Source organism: Chroicocephalus ridibundus, chromosome 5 (assembly GCF_963924245.1).
Source record: "Chroicocephalus ridibundus chromosome 5, bChrRid1.1, whole genome shotgun sequence".
Lineage (NCBI taxonomy): Eukaryota > Metazoa > Chordata > Aves > Charadriiformes > Laridae > Chroicocephalus > Chroicocephalus ridibundus.
Window position 1 is genome coordinate 62,676,311 of NC_086288.1, and position 21,927 is coordinate 62,698,237.

Genomic DNA, 21,927 nt, shown 5'->3' on the forward strand with positions numbered 1-21,927 from the left:
GAATGATTTTTATAAGGTGCTTTTGTTACACTGCTCTAAGTAGATCAATAAAATCGATGGTTTACCATCTTATCTCCTTTTCTACTATTTCCACACCCTTCTGCCTCCCTCCCCCCTGCTGTTGACTTCAACTTAGCTAACAGCATCTCGAATCTTATTTTTGATCAAGATTGCAGTTGTAGTGCAGTAACTTATGTAACGCTTTTGCCTAAATTACTTTTTCTGCTTATAAAAACAGTGAAAGGATTTTGAAACAACCCTGTCTTTTCTCTTCTTCCCTCCTCGTTCTGCATATGAAAATTGTTAACCCTTCTCAAAATCTTTAGCTTTAAACTTGTGTCAGTGTTAATAGAGCCATTAAACCTTTTTTAGATATTTGTCCCTAGAGAATATTAAATGTCTCAAATTTTTATATTGCTGAAAGGAAAAGTGAGGCGTCTTACCAAAACAACACTGAATCTTACTGGAGCTTTAGAAAACTAACAGTGTCGTAAAGTTTCTTTAGCTGTGGCACAAAGGTGTAGACTTTTGTAATAGATATCTCACTTAAAAGTACAGGTTGTCATTTACCTGGGGCTAGACATGGCTACATAAAGTAGAATTTTGGCTTTTTTGTCTTCATAACGTCGTGCATACAAAATATCTCCTAATATGAAAAGTATTTCTTGTGGAACTACAAGATGCAAAGCAATGTTATACAATATGTAGTGTAGCTTTAAAAAAAATCTCATTCTTGAATGAACATGCCTATTCTAGTTGTGATAAATTCTTTCTTCTGAATGGTTATCACCCTATTGTCAAGCTCTGGGCTTCTACAGGCATACCAATTCTTAATACCCCGTTCTCTTAATTGTCTTTCAGAATGCCTTGGGTTCTGCTGAAACTTGTATCTCTTCATTATATACGATGATTGCTTTGAACTGATGTGATGGTAAAACCATACAGATTTTGCAAAGGCGTTCCTAAGCAGAAGTCCATTTGTATGCATGAACACAAGCCTTCTTTACTATGGACATGAGGAATACATATGCACATTGAAAGGCAGCAAAACCTGTGCATGTAAGATCCCATTTGGGATTTGATCAGGACTTTCCAAGGGTTTCTTCAGGTTTGCGTTGTTCTTTATGTCTGTTATCGTTAGATATTTACTTAATACTTTGGGTTGTCAATGTGGTGGGTCAGCAACTTCTTCACAACAGCATGCTTCCTAGGAGTACCCTAGGAACGTATGGTGAGCATACAGTTAACATCTCATAAGCAGGAATGACTACTGGTATTACATTTTCATTTGTGAATTGGAGCCCTCAGTTTTGGGGGTAACTGTTGTTCTAGAATCTGCCTTTCAAAACAGGTGGTAGAGGTGCGGGTTGAAAGGGACCACTGGAGGTCAAGCTTGTGCTCTAGGCAACAATTGTCACCATTGCAAGAACAGGTCATCCACACTGCTTTCTGGCCAACTTCTGAAATCCTCTAAGGGTAGCAACTCCACGTCCTCCAAGTAGCTTGCCATAATACTGCAATGCCCTCCTGGCAAAAAGGGGTTTCCTGATGTCTAACCTGACCCCTCCTAGTGCATAGTTTGACTGTAGCCCCATGTTATGTGGGCTGTCCCTACTGAGAAGGGTTTGCCATCTGCTGTCAAGCAGTTAGTTGCAGGCTGCTGTTAGGTCACCTTAGCCTTCTCTTCACAAGACTACACAAGCCCAGCTTTCTGAGAATCAATGTTCTCCTTGAAATTGTATGGGATTGAAGCTTTGTTTTCGTTTAATTCTAATAAAACTGAACAAGTTCATCGAGCATAAGATTTGGAAAGCAAAAGTCTCAAGAACGTGTAGTAATAATGGATTCAAAATGAGCCTCCAGAACAAAAAAAAGTTGCATGTTGCAAGTATGTGTGTGTTCATATGTATACATACAGTCTCAAACAATACAACGTTTTTCCTTTAAAAAGTAAAAAAGTTTACTTGGATATCATAGATTGTCAGTTGGCTTGTTGTAAAACTACAATCTGTTTCTGTATAGAAGATATTTAATGTTTTGCTTCCATCTGAGTGCTTTAAGATGTGCATTTTTGAATGAATTTTCTGCCTGGACGTTATCTGTGTATTGGACCATGGAATATGAATAATAACAAGTAGTAGGCTTTGGAGAGAAACGAGATGAAATCTCACGTAGAAAGGTTCTTTCATTCAACTGAGTTTAAGAAGGTATGGGAGCAGAAAATAGAATAATTTCTTATTACTCAAGTGAGAAAAAGGAGAGATGGAGAGTTCAGCACTCAAAACATCTAACAAGACTGTTTCTTAAGTGAGTATTATCTTGCATGAGATAGGGAATTAGTAGCTCACAGAGAAGTAAATTTATAGAAGTGTTTAAAAGAAAGTTTTCAATTTGAATTTCTGATATGCCTAGATGGAAGACTACTTTTTTTAATGCCTTGACAGTTTCTCCTTTAAATCTTAAGATTTTAGATAACAACATTAAACTTTAAAGAAAAGGAAGGAAGGAAAAATTGAGAACTTGATGATTGCTAAGATAGTAGGGTCAGTAGTGCGGTATCTCTGGTGTAGGCTGTTTGTATTGTTGCCACAGGTAAAGGAAGTGAGCAAGTAATTCTGCAAGATAGTTGTTGGTGTTAGCTTAGAATAAGGTGAGTGTACTAAGCTTTCAATTTGTGATGCTACCATTTTGAAGTAACATGAAACCAATGGTCTTCAGACTTGGGTTCAGTTATCTTATAGTAGTCTCATCTTTGTCACATATACAAATATTGCTGTTCTCTGGTCTGTCCCAAGCACGTGTCTAAGACTTTTGGTTCGTGTCATTGCCAGAGAGAATTTCTGAATAAGAGGGGAATTTTGCTGAGAATATCCTCCTAGTTTGAAAACTTGCTGATTAATTTTTTTATAATGTTAACTGAGTAAGTTCAAAAATACTTGTTTGTTTTATAATTTTAATGGTAATGTAACCTGGCTTTGATTTGGCATGGGTTAGTAAAATTTCACTTACATGAAAAGACCGTTAGCAAACATGTCAGAAGTTTTCATGTTAACTGGAAACTAGTGTTAACTTATGTGCTATTTTAAATATTACTAAAGAAATGAAACTTAATGAAAAGAGAAAACTGTTTCCTTTGCATTTTAATAGAATAAAGGAGAGAATGTAGCTCTGTGTTATGGAATGTAAGACACAATTATGTTACCCGTTTTCTGGTGTCTACTGTGTGTTGATTGTGTTCAGTGTTCCTCAGAAATGCAGAATAGACAAAAATTGTCCCCTTGCCCCTAGCAGATGACTTGGTATGAAAATTGCTTTAAAATGGTGGCAGACAAAAACATATTTAAAGCGAAGATTTATGACCTACAAATCGTGTTAATATACAAAAAAGATTAAAATGTGTATGCTGGCTGATAGATGCAACTGACATGGAGTCGTTGGTTTTTAGGTGTTGACTTTCTCAGGTATCGTGTTTAGGGCATGAGAATAGACCTTGGAGATAAAGCCTGTAGAACATATGTTCCTTGTATTTGATTGAACCAAAGTGAAACTGCAAGGTCGAATAGCATTACAACACATGCTTTTCTTTTTGACATGTGAACAAAGAACTTCAAATGTGTTTTATTGTCTATGGAGGCCATAAATAAGCAAAAGGACACCTACAAAAAACAAGACAGAAACCCCAACATATTTGAAAACAATATTAATTTGGTAGAAGTGGGTTTTTTTCTATTTGTTCTATTTGTCATGTATTTCTGTTTCTATGGGAAACGGAAGATTTCGTGAAATTTGCTTCCTGGGGTTTTTGAAAATGTGATCTAATTGAATGTATTGAAATAGAATTAATCTTTCATGGTTCTGGTTTACTTTTTCTTAATGATGAACAGGTGGTTTAACTTTTGGAAGTTATTTCCTTTTTGATAATTGAAAATGATGGGCTACCTGTTCATGTTGATATTTGATATATTAAAAAAAAGGTAATGTAGCGGAAACACTTATGTCTGTTGGAATTTGGCTCTGTGCCTGTTTTCCTACTTCTGTCTATTGCAGGGAGCAAATAGCAGCAGAAGCATTGGTAATGCTGTGCATGAGATACCCAGTCCCATTTGCACCACATGTCCACAAGAGTTTAAAAAAAACTCCTAGGATATTATTTTCCGTGCTTTAGCCTTTTCAAATCTGATAGATACAAATCAATAGTAGTGTTTAAAGTCTTATGTAAGACTCTAAAATATGCACTGAAATTTTATGTTTAAATAAGCTAGATGTAATATGTCATAAAGTACCTGTAATGGCTTTCATAAGTAAAAGTAGTCATCATCTGGAAAAAGCTTACTGCCCTTCATTTCTTCTTGATTTTCCCGATGTGTCAGAAACATACGTTGGGGCTTAATCTACTTTAGTAGATTATGTATCTCTTCATGTTATTGATTACCTTTTAAAGGTAAACATTCTTTTGTAGTTGGTTGTAACCTCAATTGCCACAGTATTAATTTATACTTTTTTTGTGCTTTCCCTTGAGCTTTCCATAAGTAGGTTCCTGGCTGTTTTGTCTCTTCAGAACACTTTCTTGTGTGGCCAATAATAATTAAAAAAAAAAATAAAAAATCCCTCAAACAAACCAAAAAAGCCCCAAACAAGCTCATTTGGATTTATGTAGCCAAGTGTCATAGTTTGTCAGCTTTGGGACAGATCCTAATATGTTGTGTGGTTTTTTGGTTTTTTTTTTAATAGTCTTACATATTGAATTCTTTCTGCATGTTCTGGCTCCTAGGTTTTGGAAACTGGTCAAAAAATTGGAGCTTAAATGAAGGGACTACATAATTTACAGCAATATTTGGGACAGCCATGCTCTTAGCGGGCACCTTGCGCTTGCTGGTGTAAGTTTGTAGAGAAGAGGTATCTCCGACGACCCGCTGTTTATGATGTGGACTGACTGCAGCCAAAGTGGGGTATATCTGGAGTTTGTGACTTCTCTGGACTCATGGGGAGAGCCTTGGAGAAAGGGACAAATTCTGAGCATCCTGGCAGTGTTGTTAGAAACTGTTTTGTTAAATCTTGTGGAGTGTTTTATTTGCGTTTGCTATTACTCTAACTCCTGATATAGTGTTACAAAAGTCTGTGTTTTAGGTTTTGTAGGCCACAACATTTACTTGACAAATTGCAAATTGCTTCAAGTGGAGAGTTCAGTGAGTCCAGCCATGAGTCAACTTGTTGCAGGTAATTATGTATATAATTTTTCCACTTAATAGTTAATTGCAAGAAGTCATCTAGGCCACGGCCTCGTCCTATGCCTCCTTGTGGAGAAGGCACGGATCTAAAAAATGGAGCTGGAGTTTTCCCCTCAAGCAGCGTAGGTGGTGTTCCACTGCATTAATTCCATTTTTCAGTTTATTGCTCGCCTACTGTGGTGCTGGCTACGTTCATTTGTAACATAGGGCACGTCAGGACCAGGGTTTAGCAGCAGCACTGGCAATACAGTGCAGTTCTCCCTGCTTCTGCATGGGTTTCCTCCTCCTCCCCCTGCACCTTTGCCGTCACAAGTGTTTGTGCAGGTGTATCAGGAACCAATTCAGGCAGGATCTGTTTCCTGCTCCTTCCTGCAGCGGGATTGCACAAATGTGCTGATGTTGGTACGAGGAAGGGGATAGTACAGGGACAGGAACAAACAGCGGGGGCACGAACAGTTAGGAATCCTTTTAGCGTTAGTCTTTGGCTTATTCTGCTTTAGAGCATATGTGAAATTACTGCCTTGGCTCTTCCTTGCATCCTGAATATGCTCATGCTGTTGGGGAGCAACTGATGGTATTTGAAGCTGTACAAGTAGTATTTGGCAATGTGTGTTGTTCAGGCAAATGTAGAGTATTTGGGAACCTTACTGTTTTCTTTTGTTTGTGACTTCTCGAGATTTGTCTAGAGGCACAATACTACTACTTTAAACTTGTATGCAAATTGTATCTAACTCTTTTTGATGGGAAAAGCCATGTGCTTGTAGTATGAATTTGATTCTGTGTGGTGGTTTTTTTTTTTTTTTTTTTTTAAATATCTGGGCTAGTTCTCTCTGGCGTTGTATGACTTATTCTACGTTTTGGAGTTCTTGTTTAATTGAACTGAGTTTCCTCTTTTTCTACTCTGCGTGATTCCAGTGCATGACCTTATGCGCAGAGTGTGAGTGTTTGATGCATGCTTATTGTGTAAGAACTGGCTTCTATCTTATTGACCACCTTGACAACTAAGGAATACATACTGGAGAACTACACCATTTGCTGCTGTCTTTATGGGCCCAGAAATACATTGATCAAAACAGTATCAACCAAGATCTAAAATTCTGATAACTGTAAATATCAGTATCTGTGTTGTCTGTGTTGCTTGAGCAATAGCATAAAGATGATATGTTTTTTCCAAAGATGTGTGACTATCTCATTTTTTTTATATTCTGAAAGCTTTTTTTTTTTTTTAAAAAAAAAAAAAAAGGGCTCTCTAGATCTTATTCGCATCAAGAGATGCATCAAATAAACCAAGGTGAACTGAGACACCATCAGTAGATTTGTCAGCCCGGTTTATCACTTGGTGAAATTCATCATGAGAAAAATATTTAGCAGCATATTAGTAGCAGCAAAACTGCCAGTTGTGCAATCTGGAGTTGGATGTGAGTGCTAACTGCAGAGCAGTTCATGTAAGCTTCTGGAAGTAGGATAGTCCTTAACTAGCCAGCAATCTGTACTACTAAATCTTCACAGACGCTAATAGGACTATTTAAAGAAACTGATATTTATACATCCTTAAAATTACTGATATGTTGAATGGTGCTAAAAGGAAGTGTTTAATTATGGTGTTACTGATTAAATAAAATGGATCTATGCACTTAGCACCTTTGTATTTCTGAAAGTATAAACATTGTATAGGCTGACAAATATAATACTCAAATGCTAGAATCTTAACAGATTGTGTATTAAAAAACAGAGTGCCCTGATGTAAGCTGCCTTTATTGTAAGTACAACGTTACATCTTTTTAATTTAGGTTTTTGGTTGTATAATTCTGATATGCTCTCTTAAAGTATAAATACATCCTGACAACATGTTGTTACAGGAACTCTGAGGGAACTGACGATGCTACAGATGGTGCTCACAGAGGATTAAATTTGATTCCTTGGTTAGAACAGTTAATAATATACGTACTAGATCAGATGGTGGAGAAGACTGAAGTAATTCAGTAATGTCAGCAATGTCATGCTTACATGCCTGATTCATGGATATAGGATATGATTATGAATCACACATGAAAACAAATATATCAGCGGAAAAACTTATGTGGTTAAAAGTATAAATTTAAAGATATATATAATTTGTGTAAAAATAATAAATATGACTTTAATATAGTCCTCTAATTTACAATTTTAGCATGTTTCAGTTTATTTGTCTGAAAGTGTAAGGATTTAGGTCTTAAGAGATGCTTTTTTGTTCTTGAAACCACATCTGTAAAACTTTTTATGCCTTTTAGTGAACTTTTTAAAAATTATGTAAGGTGCTAAAAGCCTTTTAAAGTGCCCCCCCCCCTTTTTTTTTCCATTTTAAGAAGTCATGAACTACCTTTTCAGCATGAAAAAAGCTTGTAGACTTTTAAATTAGCAGCCACATTATCATGGTGGTTATGTTCTGCGGATCACTGTCTTCCAGAAGAGTGTTTATTGGCTCATGCTCTGCTTAGCTCTTGAGCCATATCTGAATAGAAATTGGTACGCTGAATATTGACTATACACTTTCACCAGGGGGCTAAAGATCAGACTTCCAGATTAATGCACAGCAGGGGTGTTAACAAGGATGGAATTCTAAGCAAGATGATGAGGTTTAGGACATTTGCTTCAGAAATCGCATGGACATATTGTCAGGCATTTGAAGGTGACCTGTAAATTGCTTTTGTGATTTCCTGACCAAATGCTATGCTACTGTTCTTCCTTAAGAGCTGACAAATTATTGGGCAGATTAAAGTACATAATGAGGGATATACTGCATCTTTTCCAGCTTCTTGCTGGTAGAAAAGGGAGAAAGTTTTTTAGTACAACAGTAAAGAACTAGTCAGACCTAAAATATATAAAAAGCGTAGATGTGTATTGTTACATATGCTTAGATGTGTGTTATGCACTAATAGCCACTGAATATGTATGAATGCACATCTGTAGTTTATTTCAGCTTAATGTTTTGTTGACAAATTAACCCAACTAGTAAATTCACAGTCTTGTTTCTTTCATAGCTGTAACTTCTGAACACATATAGGATATAAGGCAAAAATGTCAACTGTTGTGTTAATTTTGTCTGAGTTAAGGGTATGTTTTTATTCCAGGTGAAGTTATGGATTTAGGTCATCTTTGAACCTAAGTAAATTTGTTTTTTCTTGGAGCTATTCTAATTTTAGATGTTAATAATTACTATAACACACAAAGAGTACATCATATGTTTTTAAAGGTGCATTAAATAATCTTCACTGTCAAATCAAGATACACGGATGAAAACTTAGCTTTAAACTGCATTAAGTATTTCCCTTCTTGGTTTTGTTGTACTAATACATATAAGTAAAGTGAGACAGACTTTCCTCTTGCTGAGAGTAGGTGTCAGACATCTGGCATTTTTTTTAACTTCTTAACTTTTAACTTTTTAACAAATTTCATATGTGTTTGTAGGTTTGCATAGTAAGTACAAGTTGGAGGAAAAAACGGAGAATTTTTGATGGCTTGCGTAAGATGCGTCTCCCAGTTTCCTTTCATCCTGCTTTGTTAGGGTTGGCAGGAGTTCCTCTTCTAAATCAGTCTACTTTGACCATTGTATACAATAATTGTCCAACTTCCTCTTCCCTTCAAACTGTGTCGTTGCTCAGGCAGGGTGTGGGAAGGAGATGGAAAAGCCATGAATCCATCTTCTTGATTTTTGTTTAGTCAGACAGAGCACAGTTGTAACTTCATAATTAATTTCCTAGCACTCTAAATGAAGTGTTTATACTGATATTTTGTCTTGTCAGAATAATCCTTGACACGATTAACGTATTCAAACTCCCTTTTGCAACTTCCTTTTTAAATAAGCATTGCTGATTTGGGATAGTTGCTTTTAATACAGTTAAATTAAAACAAAATTAGATTTGACTCAAATTTAATTCTCTAGAGAATTCCTTTCTTATCTTTTTCCTTTGACTAAACATTTTTATTGCTATGAAGTTCTTAAATAGCTTTCTGAGATAGTGTATGATGTTTTTGAATGTCTTAACAGATGATCAGACAGTTAACGGTGTCTGCTGTTCTGCAGTTTGTTTTGAAGCTTTTTATCTAAGAAAGATAAGAAAAGCTTTAATCAAAACCTGTCACTTGATTTTTGCTAATGGCATTATTTTACTGAATTTCTGCTTTAAATAACAAACTGTGATTTCACTTTTTCCCTGCCTATAAAAAAAATGAAATTTGAGTTCAGAATTAGACAGCTTTTTTGTGGGTGTGGAGAAAGCAGAGATGAGCTAATGGTGATTTAAGGAATAATCAAAGCCTTGCTTGCCTCATCAAGTTTCAAGTTTCCATGCGGGGGAAAGAAGATAATCGATTTGCATATATTAAAAAGATACTGGAATAGCAGAATAAATGGACACTTCTGAATAGTGATAAAACCGGAGGTTTAGATCTCTCATGCGAAGATCACTTGTATACATATTGAAGTGGTAATGTTTTATTTTACGTTTGTTTGAAATGTCATCTTTTTTTACTGAAGGCTGTTTGGTGGATTTTAAAAGTATTATGGCAGCTTTCATGGAGCTGAACTGCAAATAGCTGTGTGGTGGGTTTTTTTTTTATTTTCTTTTTTTAAACTGAATTGTTACCAATCCCTAAGCACCACACGTATTCAGGAACAAGTGCTTCAGATACCAGACCTTGCAGTCAGGAGTTTCATCTATGAGTCTCATCTGCTATTATTGCATGAGTTTATAAACACAGTTTCAGAAATTACCTGAATTTCTGATATGGAGTATTGGAAAAACCTAATGTGAAACTTTACATTTTGAATTTCTCTGGAGACAACGATGTCCTGAGTCTCCTTTCCCGTTGCACCCCTTCCCCTTTCTCTGCATTTTCCTCTTCAGGGATCTCATTTAAGTAACAGTGTTGTGATTAGAAGATAAGCGTATTCTGCCCCTTTTTGTCAAAATTTTGTCTGTTTTTTAAAAATGTTTTTAGTGGAAAGATGTGCTGCAATGATGAACTTTATTTTTCACTCTAATCATTTAAATAAATGTCACAAATGACATTGTCAAGTTAACTGTTATATCCTGCTCAGCCTACTTGCCATATGGAGGAGTTTAATTATTAAGAGTAGGAGTGATTTGCTTTGGGAGCTTTTAATTGAAAGATTAAATGAAGCTCACTCTGAGGCTGTCTTTTCAAGCAGTTGAAGTTTTTAATGACACCTTATGTAAGAATTTGAGATAAAACCAACATGTTTGTTGCCTTTACTGTGAATACTGTGTTTTGAACATCTGGTGAAATTCTTCAAAACACTTGCTTTTCAGTAATTTCAATAATCCCTACTGTACCCGACACTCAGATTTGTACTCAGGTCTTTAAAAATCATTGTTCTCTTACAGGTGTTTTTTGCCTTGAAAAGAGTCGTATTGAATTGATGAAGAGACTGTAATGCATGTCTCTGGTGTAAAACTAAAGCACGAAAGAAATGTAAGGAAATAGAAATCCTAGTTAGGTGAAGATTTGGCATTTGGCAGGGGGTTGGGGATATTGTGGCCACCTGCTCTGACTCTGGAAAATGCTAAGAAATCCTACTTCTGTCATCATGGCTTGCTGAAACGTAGTTATTTTAAGCTGAGAGTATGTACTTAGGAAGTTGATACTTGTGCATAGTGTTTGCCTTTTCTGCGAGGCTTCCCTTTATCCCAGATGGCTTCTTAGGAACGAGGAATCATGAAACAAGGAGAATATAGTACACTCCGGAATTCATCAGAAAAAAGCAGTTTCAGAAACACTGAGGGCTTCCATAGGACTGCCATATGTTAGCATAAAAAAGTGCTCTTCCTTCCAGGTGAATGCTAAACATCCTCACAGAGCAAAAATTATGTGTTGTAGCCACTCTCTCCAAATAGCTCCCAACTGCTAAGTTGCTCTGAGTGAACTAATGGAGAAATTTAAAGGCTTTTAAATTTGGAGGTGTGTATCTGGTTCCAGGTACCTCTGAAGATCATAAAGGTTTTGTGTCCCCCCTTATTTTTAAATAGGCTCTTTGAGGCATCGAAAAGACTAAAGGGCTCAGGCACTTTGGAGTCCAGATTGGAACTGCAAACACCTGGCCAGGGTTCCTCTGTCACAGGCTTTGGCACAGTCATAGCTTTTATGCTCCAGTGTCCATTTGCAAAAGGGTGTGTGTGTGAGATAACTGCAGGATTATTAGCTGTTTGTTGGTCTGTTAGTCCTTTTCATTCTGAAGCCTTTTGCACTCCCAACAGTTTAGGGAAAAGAAAATGCAGGATAGATGAAAGACTGAAGGTGCATATACATACCCTTTTACTTTGGAACTGTTTCTGATGGTGTATTCCTAAAATAAATTTCAAGGGCTTTGCTGACACGAACACTTGAAGATCTGGGTGTAGCTAACTTTCCTTACTGGCTAGTGTTGACAGCATCACTTCGTAAGTTTAACTCCTGTTGCATTCAGGAAAGGGTATGAAAAAGCTGTGATTCTAAAGTTTAGGGGAATTTCTAATTTAAGTTTTTCTTATAGTCTCACCTTATTTTAGCCTCATTGAAAAAGAGGGGGGAAAAAAAAAAAAGAAAAGGAAAAGGAAGAAAAAAGAAGTGCTAAGTGTTATTCTCCCCTTATCTGTAAATACAAAGTTTCCTGGATTACCCAGTTAGATAACTCTGTACTCGGTTCTATGTTAAACTGTCTCCTGTAAGATTGGTCTGTGCCCATGGCTTTGAGCAGGTCCCTGGACTAGAGTGGACTAGTTTCTCGTCTTGGAGCTAGGACAGTTACTGAGCTACTCAAGGCAGGAGGAAGGTTTGGTTCAAAAGCCTCTGCCAAGTTTGTTGAGCCATAAATTTGACATTTAATTATTCAGTAACAAATTCCTTCCTTAACATGACCCTAAGTTCTGACACTTCCTTGCTTCTGACGAACATTAAAAACTGGGTTGTAAAATAACTCCTGCCTAGAGTGACATATGGTGTGCTTCTATGCCTCTTGTCCACCTCATCTAATCTGTATCTCTTTTGTTTGCTCGTTCTTCTGCACTGTTTGTTAAAGGAAGGGTCAAATTCTAAGTTACCAGGTTCACTTGCTGAGTGAACTTCATCTCTGTGTTCTTTCCTCTGATGATTTTGGACTAAGTGTACTTCTGACAACATAACAGATGAGGACAGAAAAATCGGTCCTGATATGAAATTAAGTTTGGCCTTAAAGTACAATAGAAGGCTTGGAAACCCAGGACACCTTCAACAGGGTGGATTCAAAGTGAAAAATAATTCTCAACTAGTGTTATAATTTTTTGTGGGGCCTCAGGTCTATATTTGTGATGCTTGCTTTATCTTGAGACTTTTCCTCTTGACTTTTATCTTAATTAACTGGATGCTTGAGAAGTTTCTAACCATACTTAATGCTAGCATTAATCTGAATTGTTTCTGCCACGCAAATGAGGCAAAATACTGCATTTTAGAATCTCCTGCAGAGCTGCAGATGATTAAATTTCCATCAGCTGTTTTTTGGATTTGGTAAAGCTTCATAGGTGTGCTTGTGAAATGCTTTTCACTTATTCTTTAGGTTGTGGCTTTGTAATGTCTGTTGTGGGTTGTTTTTTTTTTGTTTGTTTTTGTTTGAGATTGTCCTCTGAACAATGGGGATGACAAGGGGGATGACAAGTGTTGTCAGTCTGGGAATATTTCATTTTACCATATGTAAATAAGCTTGAAGGTAAATCTGGATTCTGTTTAGAGTGGGTTAATTTTTATTACAGTCGAGATGTGGTCCTACTCCATGTTTCTCGGTCCCAAAAGGAGCAATTGGAACTCTATCGTCTCTTAAAAGAGAGATCAAGTGTTCCTGGAGCCAGCGCACGGGACATTTGAAGCACAAGCAGGCTGTTTACTTCTCTCAAGAAGAGCCATAGCTCTTTAAAGTGCCTTCATGCTTAAATAACCAAAAATGGCATATTTAAGATAAATAAGTACTCAGATTAAGAAACTGATAAACCTCACTTTTGAGAAAATGTACTCTGAGAAAACCTTTTTGATTTGAAAAGCTGGGCTTTCAGGCGAACAAAATGGAAAAACATTTGAATGGGTGCTTGCAAACTGTGAACAGTATTTATCTGACATTTTCTTCTATGTAAGAATAGAACTAATTACAAATTAAACAAGTTCAGTGTGTATGAGGGGCCTGTTCTGACAATTATGCTTTCTTCTAACTTAAAACACAGTATAGATCTAATCTTGCAGTACAAAGATGGTTCCTATGATACGTGATTGTATTTAAGTAGTGTCATGTTCTTTGTTCATGGCTATTGGAATTTAATTATTAGAACTTTGAGGTGAGTCATTACTATTGTAAGGGAAGCCTTTCTACACCAAGCACTCTGTATTATAGGGAAAAGTCCTTAAACCTCCCAACGATCGTAATTTTTTCATTGCAAGGCAAAAATCTAAAGGCTGTGTATTGTTCAAATTAAACCTTTCTAATGAAACAAAGGTGGACAAAGAAACTAGATTTTTTTTTTATTTTAATTTAAAAATTTACTCAGTTTCACTCTTTTTTTTTTTTTTTTTTTTCTCCCAAGACGTACTAGTTGCATTCCAAAGCTGAAAACATTGTGGTTGTCCTGGTTTGATGTTTAGTAATGCGTATTTCTGATTTATGCGAAGTAGTTCTAAAACCAGCATGTCTCTGTTCTGGGGCAGTGTCAGTGAGTTTGGGTTTTTTGTAGTGATTTTTCTTTTTTTGTGGTTTTTGTTTTAATTGATACATGGGCACAGATAACAGGGAATTTAACTTCTGTATAATTAAATTGGTGTATAAAGTAAGAATGCTTTGGCTCATGTCTAGCTGTAGGGATCAGTCCTGTTAATATGCGTCTGAGGTTCCAGCTATGCCATGGTTGCTACCTTTGTACTACTGCTTTGTAGCCTTATGTAAGCTGAGTCTTATCAGCATCCATTATTTTTGATTATTTTTAAATTTATTGGTACAGAAATGCTAACACAATAAACTTATTTTTCTGTTTCTATATGTGCTTCCTTTTCATTACTTATATAAATTAGCTTTTAATAAATTCTGGAGTAACATGAAAGCTTAATTCTTTAAATAGACTAGAAGAAGCAAAAATGAGTCATATCAATGCAAATACAAATTGAGTCAGCATAGGAGTAAAGTAGAGTGTACCAGCTTATGGGGCTATTATGGCTATTACAGTGGGGATTTGCTATCTTATTAAAGCTGAAATTTCAAAAAATTATTTCTCTATCCTTTTCTACCTTCTGCTCTTTGATGGTGTTTGGTACATCAGAATTAATGAAATAGCTTGCTATGAGTTAATACCAAGGTCTGTGAAAGACCAGTGTTTAATGATGGTTGATCATCAAGCATTGTGGATAATTTGGCGTGTGCCTTGTGGGAAAGAACAGAGGGATGACCATCCGACGTGGTGAAAGCAGAGCCATCAGATGCACACAAATTGTGAGCCTTCAGTAATGAATGCAAATGAAAACGTACTATTTTTGACCTGGAATCCTGGTCCACGGTGACTGCTGGTTTTGGTCAGAGCATACAGGACTGAGATACCGCGTATTATTATCAGTTGAATTTTCTTTGTGCTGTGCTTTTTTCTCTTGCAGTCCTCCTTGAATATTTTGCATTCAGTAGTACTACTTACTTTGAATTTGATCTGCAGTGTGGTTACCATCCCTTTGTTATCTGTTTATGAAGCTATGACTGTAGAACATGACAACTCTTTTTCTCTCCCTCCACTGGTCTCTGTTTAGCCAGGCTTTCAGAAAGGAACTTGGAAAATGTAGTGACTCTATTTGCTATTGCAGTGATACATTATTAGGGTGGATGATAGACAGAAGAAAGAGGTGGAGTCAGCGGTTACAGGGTTGGAAGAGAGAGTCGAGTCAAACTATTCCAGCCTATTCTTTGGGCTTCCTTCCTGGATAAAAGGAAAAAAAAAAAAAAAAAAAAGGAAAAAAAAAAGAAAAAAAAAAAAGAGTTCATTTCCCCCACTCCCTTCGCTTTTTTGGTAAGAATTATTATGTTACAGCTAAATTTGACATCTATGATGCTATGTGCAATGAAGTACCTGTACACATACAGAAATTTAAGCCCTTTCTTGCTTGAGAGCTTTATATTCTAGGTGACAGTAGCTAATATTTTTTTGTTTTTGTTCTTCCACCACCCCCCCCACCCCCCCTGCCCTTCAGATCCCTGCAGTTCACTCAGCCCACCGTGCTTTACTGAGGAGGACCGATTCAGCCTAGAAGCTCTCCGGATGATCCATAAGCAAATGGATGATGACAAAGACGGTGGTATTGAAGTAGATGAAAGTGATGAGGTAGGACTAAAAAGCCTTCACTTGTGCATTCATGAGGTCTGTCTTTTTTTTCCGCCTGTTTTATGTAGCTGCTCTTTATGTTCCAGCACTTGAGTAGTCATTGCTGTTTTTCTTAATTCAGGCAAATGTGGAAGGAAAGTCTAATTTCTAGAATTGTCTGAAATGGAATATTATTGTCCGTTGTTCTAGCCTAAAGGAAAGTTTTATATGACTATGTATAAAAGCTGTTATTTTTGTGATTAGTGTAAAAGGTAGACAAATGGTGTTGGTTTAGCTTGCAATGAGGCAACTAAGAGTTGACCTGATCTGCCACCTAGTATTTTGGTTTCTTTTCTCTAAGGTTTTCTTGTGTAAGGCATCTCTGGGCTTTCCTGTTTACCTTAGATCTCTTCCAGGCACTTCGTGGTGCAAAACAGTATCTGTTACAGGCAGCAACCTAGAAGGCTTTCCTATGTGTTTTTGCTTACATTTTGCAGGCAAGTAGTAAGCACCTCCTGCTGTAGGTTAATGGTAGTTTGGTTGGAAGGGACCTTTAAGATCATAAAGTCCGACCACCAGCCTAACTCTGCCAAAACCACCACTAAACCATGTCCCTAAGCACCACATCTACCTGTCTTTTAAATATCTCTAGGGATGGGGATTCCAAGACTTCCCTTGGCAGCCTGTTCCAATGTTTCAGACCCTGCCTGAAGTTTTTTTGTGATTGTACTTGAATGACTTTGGTGGGCAGGCTCCTGGTGGTCCTGGCAAAGGACTTGCCCTTGTACTTAGTCAACTTTAACATTGTGATTCTTAAGATTGCTGGTTGGGAATGGAAATATCCATGTAGTTTCATTGTTCTTGTTTCTGCTACCTGGCAGTTGTTAGGTACAGGCTTGAGCAAGTGAGGGTATGAAGATGTCCCCTAAAAATGAGGGTGTTGCTATGTGACTCTAAAGCCCAATCTCACCAGAGGTGAGCAGGAGAATAATCTAGCCCTGATTTCTCTTCCCTTTTTTGTAACATCTCAGGGAAGATTGTTGTCCCTGAATGAGTTAAGTTGCGAATTATCATTGTCAAGTTTAATGTGATGCTAGTTACTTTTCTGTGTGACTGTGTACAAACAGCATCAATAGTGATTGCTTGGTTGACATGAGTTTTCTGAAGGAACACGTAGTTCCTTCAGAGAGAAGGTGGAGAGAATGAAGTAACATACTTTTTGACTTTGGAGGAGAAAACCTGTGCCTTAGGGAGTGTCATGGCGAGGTAGTTCAGGCACTGGAAATAGTCTAGCTCTGTTATGGCAGAATATTTGGTTATTGTAAATTAATGTTTCGGACAGGCACAATCCAGTCTGCAAACTGAAACATTGGTAATAGTGTGAAAGCTTTCTGAAGAGCTTCTCAGCATTGTGTGATTCTCATGACTTGTGCTGCATTTGTTATACGTGGAAGTTAAGGAAGTTTAAAAAAAATACTGAAGTATTTATACATGGGGAAACTTTTTATTGGTATTCAAAAAGGATCTGTCCTGGTTTCCAGTGAACCATCTTCATATCTGACCTTAAGTTTCTTCCTGTTCCAGAGGAATGTCAAGATAAACCCAAGCAACAGAAGCTACTCTTAAAACCTCTTAAGATGACTGGAATTAGAACAGTTCATGATGGGTTATAGCTGGGGTAATGAATGATGAGTGAAACTTCATATTCAAACTACTCACTGTGCATAAAATAAGATGACTGAAACTAGCCCTTTTTTCTGCTAGCTCATTTTTAATTATTGAAGAAATATTTAATTAAAAACCCACCTAAATTAGGGTTTTTTTGTACATATAGTTTTCATGCAAATCAGTGATGAATATGTATTTGCATAGGGTACTTTCTTCTAAGACATTAAAAGCAAACCTGAAATTAATGAGAAATGCAATTTAATTGCAAGTTCAACTAGTAACCTGTATGTTCGTGCTGTAGCGCTCTTACTGGATCTTTACCATAATTTTAAAAGATCTGACATTTTAACAATATAGTTATGTAGTTGCCTGATTACAGTAGGTCTAAATGTATAGTAGGTCTGTGTCCTAATATACACTATTTCAAAACCAGATTTGTTTTTCTTCTGTCACAGTGGTGATGCTGCTTGTTTTTATTAAGAATGAGGACTGATAATTAAAAAAAAAACTTAATTAGAAGTAAAGCTCACATGAACTACAGGGATTTTACTTAACAGCAGGGTAGTGCATTTCCTGTTTCGTCCTTGCGTGGTTTTTGCTTGCAAGACTCCTGAATGACAGTATATTGAGTAAGTTGATTAGATACTCATCGGCTTTTTATTTGGCAGGGAAAATGTGACAAAGTGCAATAACTTTCTGCTGTTTTACCAGCACTAAAACAGTGTTACAAATTACAAGTATATATTTACACCAAGGAAGGAAGTTCTTGTAAATAAGTTATTTTGAGAGGGGAAGGTAACAAGAGCTAAAGATGTTGAACTATTTATTTTAGCTATTTTAATTTGCTAATCCAGTTGAGAACTCCCAACAGTGATTCCAGACACTTCATCTGCACACTGTCTATTATTTTTCCTAATGTTCCTCATGCCTTGTTTTATGTTGTAGTTTGTTTTTCCTCTGTAACATGAAGTCTCACAAAAAAACATTCTGTAAAGAGAGAATTTCTCTAGGACATAAGGGAATTTGAACTTTTATAAGAAACTTTATTTCCTCAAAAACTGTCTGACACTTGAAAGCCTTTTGTATCTACCTGTGTGCACTGGAAAGAAGCTTGTGTTTGACCTTGATGAAATTGATGTGGGGAAACTTGATCTAATTTTTTAGCATGGGATTTATTAGTCATTAAAACACATGCGGGATTTGTTGAAGTCTTCTAAGGGAGATAGAGGGGCTCTAGTTTGAGCATGGACTGGTTAGATATTTTTTTCCTTATTCTTTGGCCTGTTACCTAGGTTAGACTAGATGGTATAACTTAGATTTATGAAGATGAAAAAACGTGAACTTCTAAATTCACTAGAACATACTTTTCTAATTCTAGATATTACAAAATACTTGAAAAAGGGAGCTTTTTTCATAGCTACTCATGTGTTTGAATTTTTTTTTAATTCAAGATTTACGTAACTTTCCAATACTTGCCCTGAATTTTTAATATAGAATTAGGTACTTCAAGAAACATAACTGAAAGAAAAAAATAATTGTTTGGATAATAAATTTGTGTCATACTTTAGAGTATGCTTTACTTTGCAGTTACTAATTCCTGTCACAGTGTGAAACCAGAGAGTATGGTACAGCAGAGAAGAGGAAAAGGGAAGAATGTGGAAAAAGTCTATACTTACCGTTAGGGCACGCTAATATGAATTTCTCTATCAAATCTAGCTCCAGCTGTTATTACTTTATTATTAACATACAGAAGATTGCAATTAAGCTGGTTTAAAGAGGTAGACTGTAAAAGCGTAACCAAAAGGGAGAACTTATTGCTAACTGATGTTTTAGTCATGTGTTGTGGGAGGTTATCTGCCTCAGGAAGCATCTGTTGCACCACGTGTACATGATTTGTTTTAATGATGAAGACACGCAAGCAGTAAGACAGACTTATCATATGTTCACTATTTACATAGGTTTTTCCTGTTTCCAAATGACCTCTATATGTAGATCCTGCATCAAGTCACTTCGTCAAGGAATCTCTCTCTGTAGAAGTAGAATAAGTTGATGTTTTTGAAATATTAGTCTCTCACTGGGTGTCTAACGTCACACAAAGCTAATGGCATGAATTCACAGCTTTGCGTGCGATCTTTGGATAGATCACTTAATATCTTGATATTTTGCTTGCGTTTTTTTCTGTGATTGCGCTTGCATCATTCCTTAACAAAAAACCCCAATGTAACATACCCCCACAAAAACACCAAAAAAACCCAAAACCAAAACAAAAAACACTGTGTAGAGAGGAAAAGACTGCAGTATTGAAAGCACAAAATGATCAAAGAATGACTTTTAACAGTATAGTCAAAGAAGTTGGAATCTGAGGGGTGATATGCAGAAGTGCCTGACTTAAAATGTTGTCTGGAGGCAAGAATCAAAAAGAATCTAGCTTTAGTGGCCTAAAACAGGGAGGAGGATTGCCTTCTATAGAGCAATTAAAGCAGAAGAAGTAGCTAGTATGATCTGATGAAGAATAGCAATAGTAATATATAGCACTTTGGCTGTAGTAAGTTTGACAGGGGCAGAATATTTGATAGCCCAAGATCTTCCTTTGAAGTGACTATTTCTGAATGGGTGGGCTCTGTGAAGCTATCGTTTGAGGTCATATTTGCATCCAAGATGCAAATAATCTGAGAGAGAAGATGAGAGGTGAAGTCTAAAAGAGAAAAAAAAGTCAAAGAAAGACTCCAGAAGGAAATAAAAATGGAGAAGATACAGAGCTCAAGTGTAAACAACTCAGTTAATAAATAATTTATAGAACTGGGGTGAGTTCAGTATGCGTCAGTATACCCTCCCTTTAGTGCTAATTTGTCGTTAAAGGTTTTATGATAAAGGAGAACCAGTTCATGCACTTACTATTTATTTTTACGGTGTAATTAATTTGCTAGTCAAATTCTTGGTTATTTATGCTTCCTTTCTTTTAGCAATTAAAATGGTATATGCATCTGTACATCACAATTTATTTTACAGGCTTGCTAAATTAAAATAATAATGCATAAGTATTACTATTTTAAGAGAATCTGGATATACAAAATTTAACATGTAACTTCAATATGAAATAATTTTCTGAATTACTGCTGAAATAGCTGCCTATTCAATGTGTGTAAAGATGAGTTGGTGAAGTAAGTGTGGATATCTTTGTTCTTTAATTCTGTAAGAGATATTAAAAAAGAATGAAACATGATTTACTAGTTTGGACCAGAGACCTGTTCATTTCAATAATGTGTTCTGGACAGTAATGAGTACTAAATACTTTGGGCAAAATAGCAAGAAATTCTGTGACAGGAAATCCTGAAGAACCTAGTTGCCAAGACAGCGTGGTACTCCCCATTTTAAGTATGTATTTTGGATATTAGGAGCATAAAGGTGAAAAAACGCTTTCAGAACTTAATATTAAACTCAGGATGGCTCTAAGTGAATAGCCCTTCTGTATTCTTGAACAAAAGCAAATTGTTACATCTTGGAGGGAGTAAAGATTTAGCAGAAGATTTTTTGTGGGAGGGAGGGAAGTACAGCTATGTATGGAACAGATGTTAAAAAATAATTGATGACATGGTTCAAAAGCTTGATCTTCCTTTGTTTAGTGCATCTTGGGACCTCATTAAACTTCAGAAACCTACCCCAAGTGTTATAATTTCAGCTGGGAGAGGTTCCGCTGTAGACCGAGCTCTTGCTTCGTTTTCTTTTCTGCAAATATACACTGGCAAGATGCTAAATGCCCTTTAAAGTTCCCTTAGTATTCTGTTATCCTTATTCTGATATCCTTATCATTCATATAATAAAGGTCCTTAAACTGGTGTTCATATTTGTGTAAACTTGTTTGTACTTTGTTGTCAGCCAATTAGGCAAAATTCTGTATGGCAGAGAAATACCTGCTGCAGTGGTTCAGAAACTGAAAATGTTACAGCTGTTGTGCACACCACTGGGGTGGCTCCTGAGTGTGTTTTACATCTCGCTGTGCAAGAACATTGTTATGAACGTCGAGCTTTTCCAACGAGTATTTTGAGCTTCCTAACCAGTGTAGCGAACCTTTTCTCCCAAAGCTATTGGGTTACTTTGATTCCCTTAGTCATAGATCTGTTAATAGAGGTCTTTTTTTTTGCGTTGAATTTTATCATTCAACTGCTAGTGTTTTGTCCCCATTCAGAGTGTCTTTTAGCCTCCTGAAGTTTTATAAGCAACTCTGAGCATGTCTACACAGTTTTTTCAGAACAGGGTAGGTAGGAGCCAGGTCTTGTCTGAAAACATTACTGTGACCGTGTTAGTCTGTGGCTGTGCTCGTGCAAAGAAGTGGTGGAGAGAGGCAGCGGGTGTTATCATGGGTACGGTTGCATAGAAACCTGTTCCAACGTGATTTGGATCAGACCTACCTCATGCCTTGCCTGCCTTGGAACTACTTAAGCTAATATGAAGCTGTCTGCACCTGGTTATGTAGCACTGCAGGCATTTAGTCCTGCTACAATGAAATGCCCCCTTGGAAATTCTAATGTGGCTTTGAAGAGATTACAAAGTTTACTTTGCAGTAGAATAGCTACAGTTTTATTTTGAGCTGCAATAATCTTTTTTTTTTTCTCAATAAAATTTCTAGATTACTACTTGGTAACACTTTTGAGGCTATGTCTATGTTTTTCTAGTAATGTTTTTATTAGGGTTTAATACAT

General features: G+C 36.5%; 1 protein-coding gene across 2 annotated transcripts in view; it reads left to right on the forward strand.

Annotated features, from left to right (window-relative positions):
• Positions 1 to 21,927, forward strand: part of STIM2 (stromal interaction molecule 2) — a 66,473-nt gene that overhangs the window by 24,209 nt on the left and 20,337 nt on the right. For both annotated transcript variants that reach the window (XM_063335767.1, XM_063335768.1), the window contains exon 2: positions 15,450 to 15,580. In XM_063335767.1, coding sequence (XP_063191837.1) covers positions 15,450 to 15,580 — 131 coding nt within the window. The remainder of the gene's footprint in view (positions 1 to 15,449; positions 15,581 to 21,927) is intronic.